The sequence below is a fragment of the Emys orbicularis genome, chromosome 3 (genome assembly GCF_028017835.1).
Source record: "Emys orbicularis isolate rEmyOrb1 chromosome 3, rEmyOrb1.hap1, whole genome shotgun sequence".
Classification (NCBI taxonomy): Eukaryota; Metazoa; Chordata; order Testudines; family Emydidae; genus Emys; species Emys orbicularis.
The window spans coordinates 142,903,256-142,916,172 of NC_088685.1; the positions used below are offsets into that span (position 1 = coordinate 142,903,256).

A 12,917-nucleotide genomic window follows, 5' to 3' on the forward strand; every position below is an offset into this window, starting at 1 on the left:
TTAAAACAAAATCTGAATTAAAAAAAATCAAAAAACAAAACTAGTGTTCCTGGTATTTATTGTGGTAAAAGCATAGAACACATACATGATCTGACTAAAGTTCCTTAAATCTCTCCCCTCATCTGGTAACAGTCCAATTCCCAGGAAACGCTGTATGCATAAATAGAAAATTTTTCTGATTTGAAAAGAGTAGTTAAGATGTGTTTCATGTGTCTGTACCTAAGTTTCCCCATCTGTAAAATGGAGATACCGATTCTTGTCTCCTTTGCAAAGTGACTTGGGATCTATAGATGAAAAGCATTATGTAAGAGCTAGGTGGTGTATTATTAAAGAACAAAAAGGCTGTTTTTTGTCATTGAAATATATCTTTATTTTACCCTTCAGAGGACTTTCTAATTTTGATCCCTTATTACATTTCAATGGCTTTAGCTCTGATTTCGGTGTCAGAAATTGATAAATGTAGTAGAGTTTCTTGATTATTTTAAGGCTTGTCCATCAAGATTAAAATAAATAAATGCAATGAGATTTTCATTTTTTTCCTATTGTGTGTGTGTGTGTGTGTGTGTGTGTGTGTGTGTGTGTGTGAGCAAGACAAAGGATATTCTTTGATTATCAGTTTTTTTTTCCTTAGATTCGTTGCTCTTAATGTTATTTTGGTTACTGATGACAAGACAGTTCAGAAACGTCTTTTAAATTCAAGTCCTTGCTAAGATTGTACTAAAGTGATGCAAAGTACAATGGACAAGATGGGTCTGTGTACTGGCAGCTGCTCATAGAGATATTTGGTGTAATTTTCAAAAGTATCTTAGGTAGTTAGGAATGTAAGTGTTATTGAAAGTCAATGGGAAGTAGGTTTCCTAAGTGCCTGTGTCACTTTAGAAAATGGGACATAGGAGCCTGAGGCTATGTCTACACTACCGTGGTAAGTCGACCTATGCTACGCAACTCCAGCTACGTGAGTAACCTAAGTGGAGTCGACGTACCTTAGGTCGAGTTACCGCGGGGTGTCGACGGGAGAAAATCTCGCATCAACTTACCTTACTCTTCTCGTCAGGGGTAGAGTACAGGGGTCGACTGGAGAGCGATCTGCAGTCGATTTGGCGGGTCTTTACTAGGCCCACTAAATCGACCACCGGTGGATCGATCTCAGAGTGTCGATCCCGGCTGTAGTGTAGACCTGCCCTACGTAACCTAAGCGCTTTTGAAAATTTTACCCATTGTGCATGAAGGAGAGGCACATCCTTCCAGGGGTAATGGAGGACCACAAGCCCGAGTGTCCTTACCCACCTCTGCTCGCCATTATGTAGGAGAGGTATGTGAACCCTCTTCACAAGTTTCATGCTACTGTCAGTGTTGGCCTTCCTTGGTCCTTGTCAGAAACATGAGAACTGATATTGTGTCTGTGTTGGTCCTCCTTGAGTGCCCAGGGTGAGGCACAATCTAGTTTAATGTGATTTTTTTTTTAAAAGGTTTGTTTTCAAAACTAGGATTGTGAATTATATGATTAGGCACATCTTATTCTATAATGTTTCCATGACAAAACATGTTTTTCTTCACTTTCCTTTTCTCCCCCACCCCCATCGGCCAACATGTCTTCTTTTTGTCACATCAGGCCCCGTCCTACCTCAGGCAAAGCTCCCACTGCCTTCAAGGAGAGTTTTGTCTGAGGTCAGATTGCAACATCGGGTCCAGGAATTAGTGTGTAATGTAACCCACCCACCATTTATATTGCTTTGGCATAAATGTAAGCAAGAAGATGTAACATTGTGTATGTCATGCTGAGATATTGTAATATCTCGGATGGGTTATTAGGCAGAAAGCCAAAGGTTAAGTGCCGCAGCCAAATGAGGTGTGGCACTATCCTTATGTGACCCATTCCCAGAACTGTCTTCTTATTTTATAGCCCGATGCAATTCGTAATATCACTGAGGATAAAAGGATTTCTTAAATTGTACTTTCAAGGTATTCTTAAACCAATTAAAGTAGTTACAGCAGGACTATAGAATTATTGTTTTGTGTTGTTGTTTTTTTTAAACCTAAGATCAACCCCCATATACATGAGCACACTCACATTTTGGGTTAGGTTTGCTCTAGATCCAATCTTTGCAGTGGTTCATAGCAGGACTAAACTCCTTTGCAGCACAGGCCATTATCTAATATATGCATATCTTTCCCTTTCTTGTTACCCATGATGACTTTGCTTGGCATGTGTGTCAAAGAAAAAGTTTGCATGGTGTGTGATAACTTGACATTTATTTTGACTCTGTAGTGATTGCCACACCTTGTATATTCAGTCAAGTAAATGGCTAGCAAACTTGTGTCTTCAGACCTTAGTAGTGGGACTGGCAATTAGTCACCTGCATACAGCCTTATTGTGTAAGCCCTAAAGGTCTGCACACGCAGGATCAGTCCCCTGTGACATGTTAACTGTTTCCTGTGAGGTACTGGATGCCCTTATCTAGAGCCCTGTGAAATTTTTTAGTTTTTATAATTTTTCATTTATTTTGTTGTATTGTGGGAGGGATTGAGTCCTGCTCCTAGGGAGATGGGCTGCTCAGGGACAGGTGGGTTGAGTCCTGCCTTTGGGGCTGTTGGTGGGAGGCCTGTGGGGGGGTGTCAGGTCCTGTCTCCAGAGGGAGGGGGTTGGGTCCTGCCCTGGGGGTATGTGTGTGGGGGAGCTCTGAGGAGTCAGGGGTCAGGTCCTGTTCCTGGAGTGTGTGTGGGAGGCCTGGATGGATGGGAGCAATAAGGTCCTGACCGGAGGGGGTGTGCGTGCACGTGTGCAGGCCCCCAGGCTCTGTGTGTGCACATGTGTGTGTCTGTCTGTCTTCTGGGGGAAGGGCTGGGTCATGACGCCTGGGGGAGGGGTTGCAGAACAATCCTGTCCCGCACTCACCCCATAGCAGCAGCTCCTGTGCCAGGGGGCTGGATCCAGCTCCCTGCTCTGGACACCAGGTCTCAATTCAAATTTCTCCCTCCCATCTGTTATGAGGCAAACCTGAGTGGAACTGTGACCCTGTGCGCCAGGTCACAAGGCCCAGAGCAGGGTCCAGTCCCAAAGGACAGGAGCTGCTGTTGCAGGGTTAAGTTTTTTGTTCTATTTTGTTTTACGGGTTATTTTGCATTTACGAAACCCAGAGAGCTCTACCTTCATTTTCTGTTGTCTTAAATTAATGGTGGAAGCTTTTCTCCTGTTTGGATGCTTAAGCAAACTCATTAAGCTTGTAGAATAGCTGTAATGTGAACACTGTGGGAACTGTTGCCATTGACTCAACTCCCATTAATTTCACTAGGAGTTTAGTTCATCTCAGGATCAGGCCCCTAAACTTTATCACTAGATGAAATATATAACAGCTACAAGAGAGAACAGATAAACTGCACAAGGCAAATTGGATCTTAAGGGAGGCTTTCTCATACTGGAGGACTCATTTAATATTATAAAGTATAATCCAAGAATACATGGATTATTCTCTGGAAGAGGAATCCTTTTTCACTCAGAAAATAGGTCATGCTTTCGTCCATTTTCTGCTAGCCACTGGGGTGTGTTTGTCATTGTAAAAGAAAGGTTGGCATGTTCAACTTCAAGTGTGCGTGTGGGGAAAATGTTTGTTGTGTAAAGCTAGACCAAATTTTTTAAATTATCAGTTGAACTATCCATTTTGGCATTTGACTCATCTGTAGAGTAGTATATATTTTGTATTTCTGTTTCCTGTTTGTTTTTACAGATTGAAGAAAGAAAGTATTCAGCACAGTTTTAGCAATGAAGCAAAGACCCGAGCCCTTCAGGCGGAGCAAAGAGAGCAGGAGCTGACACAGAAGATGCAGCAAATGGAGGCCCAGCATGATAAAACTGGTAGGTGGTAGAAAAAGATTAGAGCCTGGGCACTTACTCACAAGCCAGGCCCATGCCTTACTGTGAAATGACATCAGGAACACCTGTAACCTTTGGCTGGCCGAAGGGAGCAGATGCTAACTACACCGGAGATTCCGAATTACATATTAGTTAGCGTTTAAAAGAGAAAATGGAAAGTATTGCCCACTGTCTGTTGATTTCAGAGTGCTGCTCTCACATCTGTTGCACCATCTGGATTATGAGTTTATTTACCTGTATTCAAGAAACGTAAAGCTGAGAGAGACCACAACAAAGTAGAAAAACAAAGGGCTTGTTTTTGGCTGGATTTTCAGGCACACATGTTATATAAAGAAAATAGCATCAGAAGCTCTGCGGGAAATGCTCTGAGCTTACAGTTAAAGTCTCCTGAATAGCATTGAACAGTTCCCACAGTACACACATTATAGCTACTCTAAAAGCTTAATGAGTTTGCTTCAGCATCCAAACTGGAGAAAAGCTTTAACCATTAATCGGTTCTTAATTCACTGTCGCAGCTGGATGTAATTCACTGGCTCCAAATTGATATGTTCCTTTATTTAATCTTTGCAGCCTCAAACATTTTTAGCATTAGTATGTTTTTCCCCTAGTCTAGAACAAGGATGTTTAATCCTTTGCATTCTTCAAGTTATCACTACTGCAGTTTAAATTTACTAATACAAAGCATTGACCATAGCTGGCAGCTTGGCTGGAAGCGGACATCCTTCATCACACTGGCTTAGCTGACCTATAACTTTTTACCTTTAATCCGAAAAGGACTTTCAGAAAATGCAATTTCATTTGTTCACAGTCAAAACATTTTGCCGGTCGTTTTACGATTGTAATGCTCTGTGTTTATGAATGGCATTAGGCAAAATAAGGATAACTCCACATTTAATATTTAACCAATTACATTGTTAACAAAGGCTCAAATTGTAGCTCTTAGACCCTATGGAATGCTAGGTGGGGGAAATCTGTAACATCTACATGTTGGTGGAAGGGGGTGCTATAATAAGTTTTAGCCCAGTTTAGGTCAATAGTAACAGAAAAATCAATATAAAATGGTGGTCTAAGTGCAGTTCCCACTCGACATAGGTCTATGTATCTACCTCATATTTGTCAAATGCTGGTTGTCAGACTCAATAGAAAGACCAAGGACTAAATGAGCTGATTTCTGCAAAGATGGATAAGATACCTTGGTGGGCCCAGTAAGGACATTATCACTCCTGATCCTGTACCTGTTGGATATATGGAGGACTTCAAAGCCCAGTGTTTGCCAATCTGATGCCCCTCATGAACATAAAATTCTCAACTTTAAGAAAAACAAACAAGAGTGAATTTGGCATTTATGGTAGTTTTGTCACAAAAGGCTTTGGTCCATTATCACCTCAGATAGCCTCTTTGTTAAGTTGCCTGCATGTCCGTTGTGAATGAGACTGTTTGCTCATCCTACCAGAAAGAGGCAGTAAGGACAACTGTTCAAAGGTCTGGTAGTGTGAGGTGATGCTCAACTCCATTTATGATCTCAAGAGAAGTAGAAGGCACTCTGCACCTTGCAAGATTATGTCCTAATGAAAGAATTGCAGGAAAGGTTAAGATAAATGTTTGTGGGAGAAGTGGCTTAGATTTTTCCCATTCAGAAATTCTTAAGTTTAGCCATTCTTTGGTAAATAGTGATTAGATCATTATCCCATGTTCAAATGCCTGGAATTTAAACCATATTTTTAAAAAAAGTTTGTGTGTGGGGATAAGAATATTTTAAATCTTTGTATCAAGTCTTAATTTTATAAATATAAAAATATAATTTCTAGTGAATGAACTGGATTCTTTGCTGACCTCCCAGAATACATTCATAGCAAAATTGAAGGAGGAATGTTGTATGTTGGCAAGGAAGCTGGAACATGTAACAGAAAAAAACAGGTAGGTGTCATTTTGCTACTTAGAAGTGAGCTACTGTATTTATTATTTTTATTTATATTTATTATTCTCTTCTTCTAAAACTTGTCATCCGCACCTATTCCAAATCTGTTACGACGTCTGCAACTTGAGAAACCAAGATGGGATTTTGCCCAGGGTATTTCTAATTTTACACTTTTCAAATAGTGTTTCCATTTAAATTACTTGGACTATTCAGATCTGAGAAATCACATATTATACTCTTTTTAGGATTAGTATTCTTCAAATAAAAAGTAGTAAATTAACTGTCAAATTGCTATAATTCGAATGTTTGAAATTATGCTAAAAATAATAAATATCCAGTTAAATATCTTCATGTCACACGAAGAAGCTGAATTCTGTTGCGTATCTGGGATTAAATGACTTAGAATTTTTTAAATAAGCCATTTAGTTTACAGTAGCACACACTAGCTAGTGGTTCTGGATTTTCATCACATCTTCCCTCTCAGCAAACTCTTGTGAAAATTGTTGCTCAGTAAATGTCTGATTCTATAGCCTCCATTCATGTGACATTCCCCTTGAAGTAAATGGTAGTTCTACATGTGGAACAACTCAAAAATTAAACTCCAAAGTAGTTGAGTAAAAGTAGGAGTTTAGAGTTGCACTATATCCATATACAGTATAGTGTTATATCCTGTTCATAGTTAGCTCTTAGGCTAGAAGAAGGTTATCCTGCAAAGAATTGGGATACTTTGTGGTTCTAGCACTGAGATTCTGTGTTCATATGTGATATTAATAAAATAAGCCATTTGATTTTGTATTCCAAAAGGGTGAAACTCACCTCTTTGCAGAGAGCCTCCACCAAGCCTATCCACCATTGAATCTTACTTGCAGGACAAAGTGGGTATTGAGTGGAGCGTAGACTTTATGCATACTCTCCATATGGGGTGAATTTCATCCAAAGTAAATTTGGAAAGCAAAGGATTTGGAGAAAGGATTAAAAATGGAGGGAATGTAAAATGGGTCATTTTAAAAAGAAACTCCCCTGTTGAAAATGTCATGCTGGCTCCTCAAGAGGCAAAGTAGCGGCACTTTTGCCAGTCAATCTGCCTTTCAGGTTGTCCAACATTGTAAGAGTAACATAAGAAGACTCACGAAATAGGAAAAATTCAGAGAGCTGGTGAAGCTTGAAGCCATAATTGGCTGCAGGCAAAGTAATAATTTAAAATAATTGAAATAAGATTTATTCCACCTGTTCATATAACGTACTAAGGGCTTCCAACACACACACAAACCTTGTCAAGTAACATATGAAGGGTGGGTGCAAAGAATGAAAATATATACTTTTTTATGTAAATAATTCTCAATAATTCTCTAGTCCCCTCATTTTAGCCAATATTGGCTGACTAACTTCTTGGAAGTGTCCAGGATGTGAAAGAGGACTGTGTAGCACCTTTTTCTATCCCTAAAGAAGGGTATTTTGTGCATAGGGAGCAGTGTGGATGAAAGCATGAAGATAGTTGTGAGAAGTGGACATATGGTGGGTTGAGGCTGACGATATTGGAAAGGAGGGAATGGGGGTTTGATTCAATCCAGAAACAAGAATGGGTAAGTTGGGAGAGGCAGAATTGTCAAGGGCCTTGAAGATAAGGAGAAGAAGATTGAAATAAAGATGGGAGAGGGATTTGGTGAGATGTGGTTAGAATTGCAGACCAGAAAGATGATCTTAGCAGCTGTGATTTGAATGACCAGAGGAAGTAATGTCAGAGCGCCCAGTGTGCCATTGGCTTTCACATCCTCTTAACTCGAAGTAATTTTGTTATCTCATGATCACTGTGTGTGCAGCTGCAATTCCAGGAGTCAATGGAGAAGGCATTTTCTTTTAACTTAGAATTCTCTTACAGATTTCATAATATGCTGCCTATATATATTATTCAAAACAGATTCTGATCATATAGTTTATTCGGTGTGCCCTATTTGTCTGACAAAGTGGCCAAACCATAGGCTTCAGTTGCTGCCAAAATCCTGGATTCTGCACAGCACATTAGAGTGTCTAGTCTAGTGATTAGAGCAGAGGTCTGGGACCAGAACATATGATTTCTCTTCCTAGATATGTTGTTTGCCATGCTACTTGGGAACCTCTGTGACTCAATTTCCCCATTGGTAAAATGTGGATAATACTTAACAGGAGTCCTATGATGCTATATTAATTAATGTGTGTAAAAACACTTAAGCTTTTGCAATAAGAGATCCAATAGAAGTATAGATTTATATAAGATATTTGGTGCACATTTAGAAGAAGCAGACAAAGTTTGTTATACAAATGCATTTGTACATCCAGCTGTGTATCTACCTCACTACACTTCATACATGGTTCCTGTATGATATCTGTAATATGTTTTTTGTTAGGTAAAACCTTTTATTGTGAGCTAACCCCTACCTAGGGCTATAGATAGATCTCAGGACAGAATACTGAACAAGATTATACACCCCTCAGGTTGCATAGAAGATAAATAGTATATGTTAAGGTACTATATACACGTGCAAGTGTAAAAAAAAAAAAAAAGAAAAAAACATCTAAATTATAGTCCTTTGGGGTTTTTTTGGTGTTATTTGGTTCATTTTTTCTCAGATTGTTACTGTCTGAGTTGCTAGATTTGTGGATTGATGCTTAACACTGCCCATTGTGTATTTGTGATTTGCGTTTTGTAATTAAGGGGAACAATGGGAGTCCATTGGGTCTCATTATATATAATGGTTGGTTTAATTTGTTTCACTTCTATCTTGTTAATTGTAAATTGATCATTAAGATTTGAATTCTAATCTGTCACCAGGGTTGTGAGTACTGAAGCTAGAGCAATGATCCTGGTTTTAATCACTGATGATGAGAAACAAATTTTACAATTTTGGTACATATTGCAGTTCATATATTTTAACACTGTATTTTATGGTGTTATAAATATTGTTAAATGACTTTTAGTGTAGTTTTACTGTTTGGACTATAATGTATAAATTATATTACTGTTTTGGCAACAGTAGGTATCCAACTGTGTGAGTTTAATTGAAGTAAAGAACATACACCCGGTTGAACTATTTTTCTGCATGTTTGGTTGATGTTCTGTTTAGAGACTGCACTCATTATACTCAACACCAGGAGTAGCTTGCCCAAGCTAGTGGTACCAGGATGTGAAATCTGTCTGCAAAACCAAATCATTAAGATGATATGTTATCCACTTAAAGAAGAATTATCTCAATCCCAATTATGTCAATAAAAATGTTACTTTATAGCACTTGTCAATGTAATACTATAAAATTGACTGGTTTTCTGAGGAACAAGAATAGACACTGCTGCATAAAACAGCTACGCTCTGATTCTGTGCTGTGGCTCTAAGAAATACAGTGCAGAGAAGATAGTGTAGAAGGAAGTGGGGGGAAAAGAAATTTTACCAAATCCAAGTGTTTACAAAAAAAACATGAATCAGACCTCAAAAAATGGAGTAACTTAAAAATCATGTTTAAAAAAAATTGAATATTTATTTGCCTCCTGGATTTTGAATTTTAGGGTGCCCGTAGGTTATGTTCTCAAAACTTTCACAGCAGTTTGGGATAAAAACTAGCCTTTGTTTTAAATGAAGGCTGAGATTCTCACATAATCACATGAATCTTGGCGCTCTAGGAAAAACACCAAATATTTAGAGACTTGAGATAAAATTGTGGGAGTTGGCAGCACTGCAAGGTGGTATATTATAAGCCATCTTTCTGCTGTCCAAGTTCTGGGCTTCTGCGGGGGTTGGTGCAGCCAGTGATGTAAATTAGGGTAGCTATGAGCTGCTCAGACTTAACAGCGGCCTCCTGAAGGCTGTATCATAACCCAGAATCCCCACAGTGCTATGTGCTATAGTGTTGCCCCCTCACCTTTCCAACACACTTCCCTTCCATTCCCAGCACATGAGGGTTTATGAGGAGAGCAGAGGAGAACCAGGTTTCAGAGTAGCAGCCGTGTTAGTCTGTATCCGCAAAAAGAACAGGAGAACTTGTGGCACCTTAGAGACTAACAAATTTATTTGAGCATAAGCTTTTGTGGGCTACAGCCGAATTCATCGGATGCATAGAATGGAACATATAGTGAGGAGATATATATGTTCATGTTCTCTGTATGTGTTTATATATATCTCCTCACTATATGTTCCATTCTATGCATCCGATGAATTCGGCTGTAGCCCACAAAAGCTTATGCTCAAATAAATTTGTTAGTCTCTAAGGTGCCACAAGTACTCCTGTTCTTTTAGAGGAGAACCAGTTACACTGGCCCAATGCTGCTTTCTCCCCCATTCTACTGCAGTGTTTTTATGTCTCATATGCAACCAGAGCAGCACATGGGTACCACAATTGGAAGAGAATCTCTCCCCTAGAATTCAGTCATTCCACTAGGGCAGCGTCTCTCAATTTTTCCAGACTACTGTACTCCTTTCAGGAGTTTGATTTGTCTTGTGTACCCCAAGTTTCACTTCTCTTAAAAACTACTTGCTTACAAAATCAGACATAAAAATACAAAAGTGTCACAGCACACTATTACTGAAAAATTGGTTACTTTCTCATTTTTACCATATAATTGTAAAATAAATCAATTAGAATATAAATATTGTACACCTCTACCCCAATATAATGCTGTCCTCGGGAGCCAAAAAATCTTACCGCGTTATAGGTGAAACCGCGTTATATCGAATTTGCTTTGATCCGCCAGAGCGCGCAGCCCCCCCCCCCCTCCGGAGCACTGCTTTACCGCATTATATCTGAATTCGTGTTATATCGGGTCGCATTATATCGGGGTAGAGATGTACTTACATTTCAGTGTATAGTATATAGAGCACTATAAATAAGTCATTGCCTGTGAAATTTCAGTTTGTACTGACTTTGCTAATGCTTTTTAGGTAGCCTGTTGTAAAACTAGGCAAATATCTAGATGAGTTGATGTATCCCCTGGAAGACCTCTGCGTACCCCCACGGGCATGCATATACCCCTCATTCAGAATGACTGCACTAGGGTATATTCATAACTCTTATATTTAGTTTCACTAGTTACAATAGTAATGATATGCTATGGATATGTGATGATAATTTGCACTTGCATAATGACTTTTCTGCCTAAATGACTCAAGACACTTAATATATCTTCATCTATTAAGTCTTACAGTGCCTTGTGAGGTACTAAGTTGTATTATCCCCCAAACTGAGATGTTGAAAGATGAAATTATTCTGTCATGTAGAGTGAATAAAATGTGATCCTTGCTATTCATCTTCTGAGAAATATACTTTGAAACTCAACATAGCAGTTTTAGCTTATTAATAACATTAATAGTACTTTGCTCTTATAACAGTACCTTTTACTCAAAGGTCTTAAAGTGCTTTATAAACCATTCAGTAATTAATCTGAAAAACCCTGTGAGGTGGGTTGCTGATATTATTTATTTGTATTTCTGTAGCACCTATGAGAGTTCTAGTCATGCACTGGACCCATTGTGCCAGGAGCTGCACAAACACAGAACAAAGACAGTCCCTGCCCCTTAGAGGCTACAATCAGAGTAAACAGTTGATGGCAACAAACATCACATTAGTTCCATTATATTTTAATTATTTTATTTTTGGTGGGTTTAGTTAGGAGTGATAAGCTAAAGGAAAGGGAGTGGGGATGTTGAAGGGAAAAGCAATGGGGGGGACAGGGAAGGGGAGAAGAGGAGTGATGCTAAGATGAAGAGACTGAAGAAAGGGGAGATGGAAGGAGAAGGTTGGAGCAGCCAGTCAGCACAGGGCAGAGAAAGTCCAGTCAGAACTGTAGAAAGTTCTCTGAATGGTCAAAGGATCCCACTTTGGCTTCTTCTGTCCCTACGGGCTGGAGTTTCTGTCTGGCTCCTCTCTGCAGGCTTCTCCCAAGCCCACATGATGGTGGGAAGGGGAGACACCACCTTGGGCCTAGTGCTCCCACAGTTGGGGAGTCTTCCTTGACCATTGTTATTCCCTTTTACATATTAGGAAACTCAAATAAATGATTTGTCCAAAGCTGCTGAAGGAGTCTGTGTCAGAACCAGGATTAGAACTGAAGAGTGCCCGGTTTCCAGTTCTGTACTGTATCTAGCACATAGACACAGAGGACTAGATTCACAAAAGGACTTACGTGCCTATGTCTGATATTTACGTACCACTGACATTCACAAAATTGCTTAGCTGCCACTTACCCCCAGGGGCACCTACAGTCCCCAGTACATCCAAGTTTCTGCTGTTAGGCATGCACAAAGCCACCCAAGTCCTCATTCGACCCCACAGCTAACGAGCTGCTCAAAGACCTCTCTCCTGCCTAAACCCTGTCAGGATTGTCAAACTAGGCATTCCATCACCTATCTTGCTTTCAGGTCCTGATCTGTTGGGCGCATGTAAATCTGATACAACTCCATTGACCTCATTTGACACCAAAAATGGCCAATTGTCTTTAAAATCAGTCCTTAGTCTGATTGTCCACACCAAGCAAGGGAAATTGTGATCTTGCGTAAGTGGGTTTTTGCATATCTGTAAGTGAGAGGCTGCTCTTATTGTAACTGGGTTACCAAAAAGTGGAATACCACAGTGTCATGTCTCCAGATAGTAGGAAGTGGCTTGCTAAGTAAAAATGAACATATGTTTGTTTCTGTAGGTTCTAATAAGAGCCTATTTACACATACATGTACAGAAGTCTTATAAAGGTTGAGACTACATAGTGATGGCCCACTATAGGATGAAATCTGACAACATCCATCACCACTGTGTTTTTACTACTTTAGGTCTGAAGTCAGCCAGCTTAGTCAGGAAAATGAGTACGTTCATGATAGACTGGAGAAGATGCAGAAAAGAAATGATGAATTGGAAGAACAGTGTATCCAGCATGGGAGAATGCATGAGAGAATGAAGCTGAGGTAGGAAGTTCTATTAATCCATCCCTATGTGGTATATATGCAGGACCTGTTGTATTGTATAAACAAGAAAAAAGCTCTAGTCTTTATTTTATGAAAATGACCAAAACCTCACAGACCATCCTTTGTTTGTTCTTTTGCTTGTGCTGTTTGTTCTTTTGCTTGTGCTGTTTTGGATAAATAGCAGGAAAGCATGTTCAGTTTCCACGATT

At 39.5% G+C, this 12,917-nt stretch overlaps 1 protein-coding gene across 1 annotated transcript in view; it reads left to right on the forward strand.

Moving 5' to 3' along the window:
• SDCCAG8 (SHH signaling and ciliogenesis regulator SDCCAG8) overlaps positions 1 to 12,917 on the forward strand; it is a 158,029-nt gene that overhangs the window by 84,063 nt on the left and 61,049 nt on the right. The window contains exons 14-16 of the mRNA XM_065401267.1: positions 3,726 to 3,853; positions 5,680 to 5,788; positions 12,577 to 12,708. Of these exons, the coding sequence (XP_065257339.1) occupies positions 3,726 to 3,853; positions 5,680 to 5,788; positions 12,577 to 12,708 (369 nt within the window). The remainder of the gene's footprint in view (positions 1 to 3,725; positions 3,854 to 5,679; positions 5,789 to 12,576; positions 12,709 to 12,917) is intronic.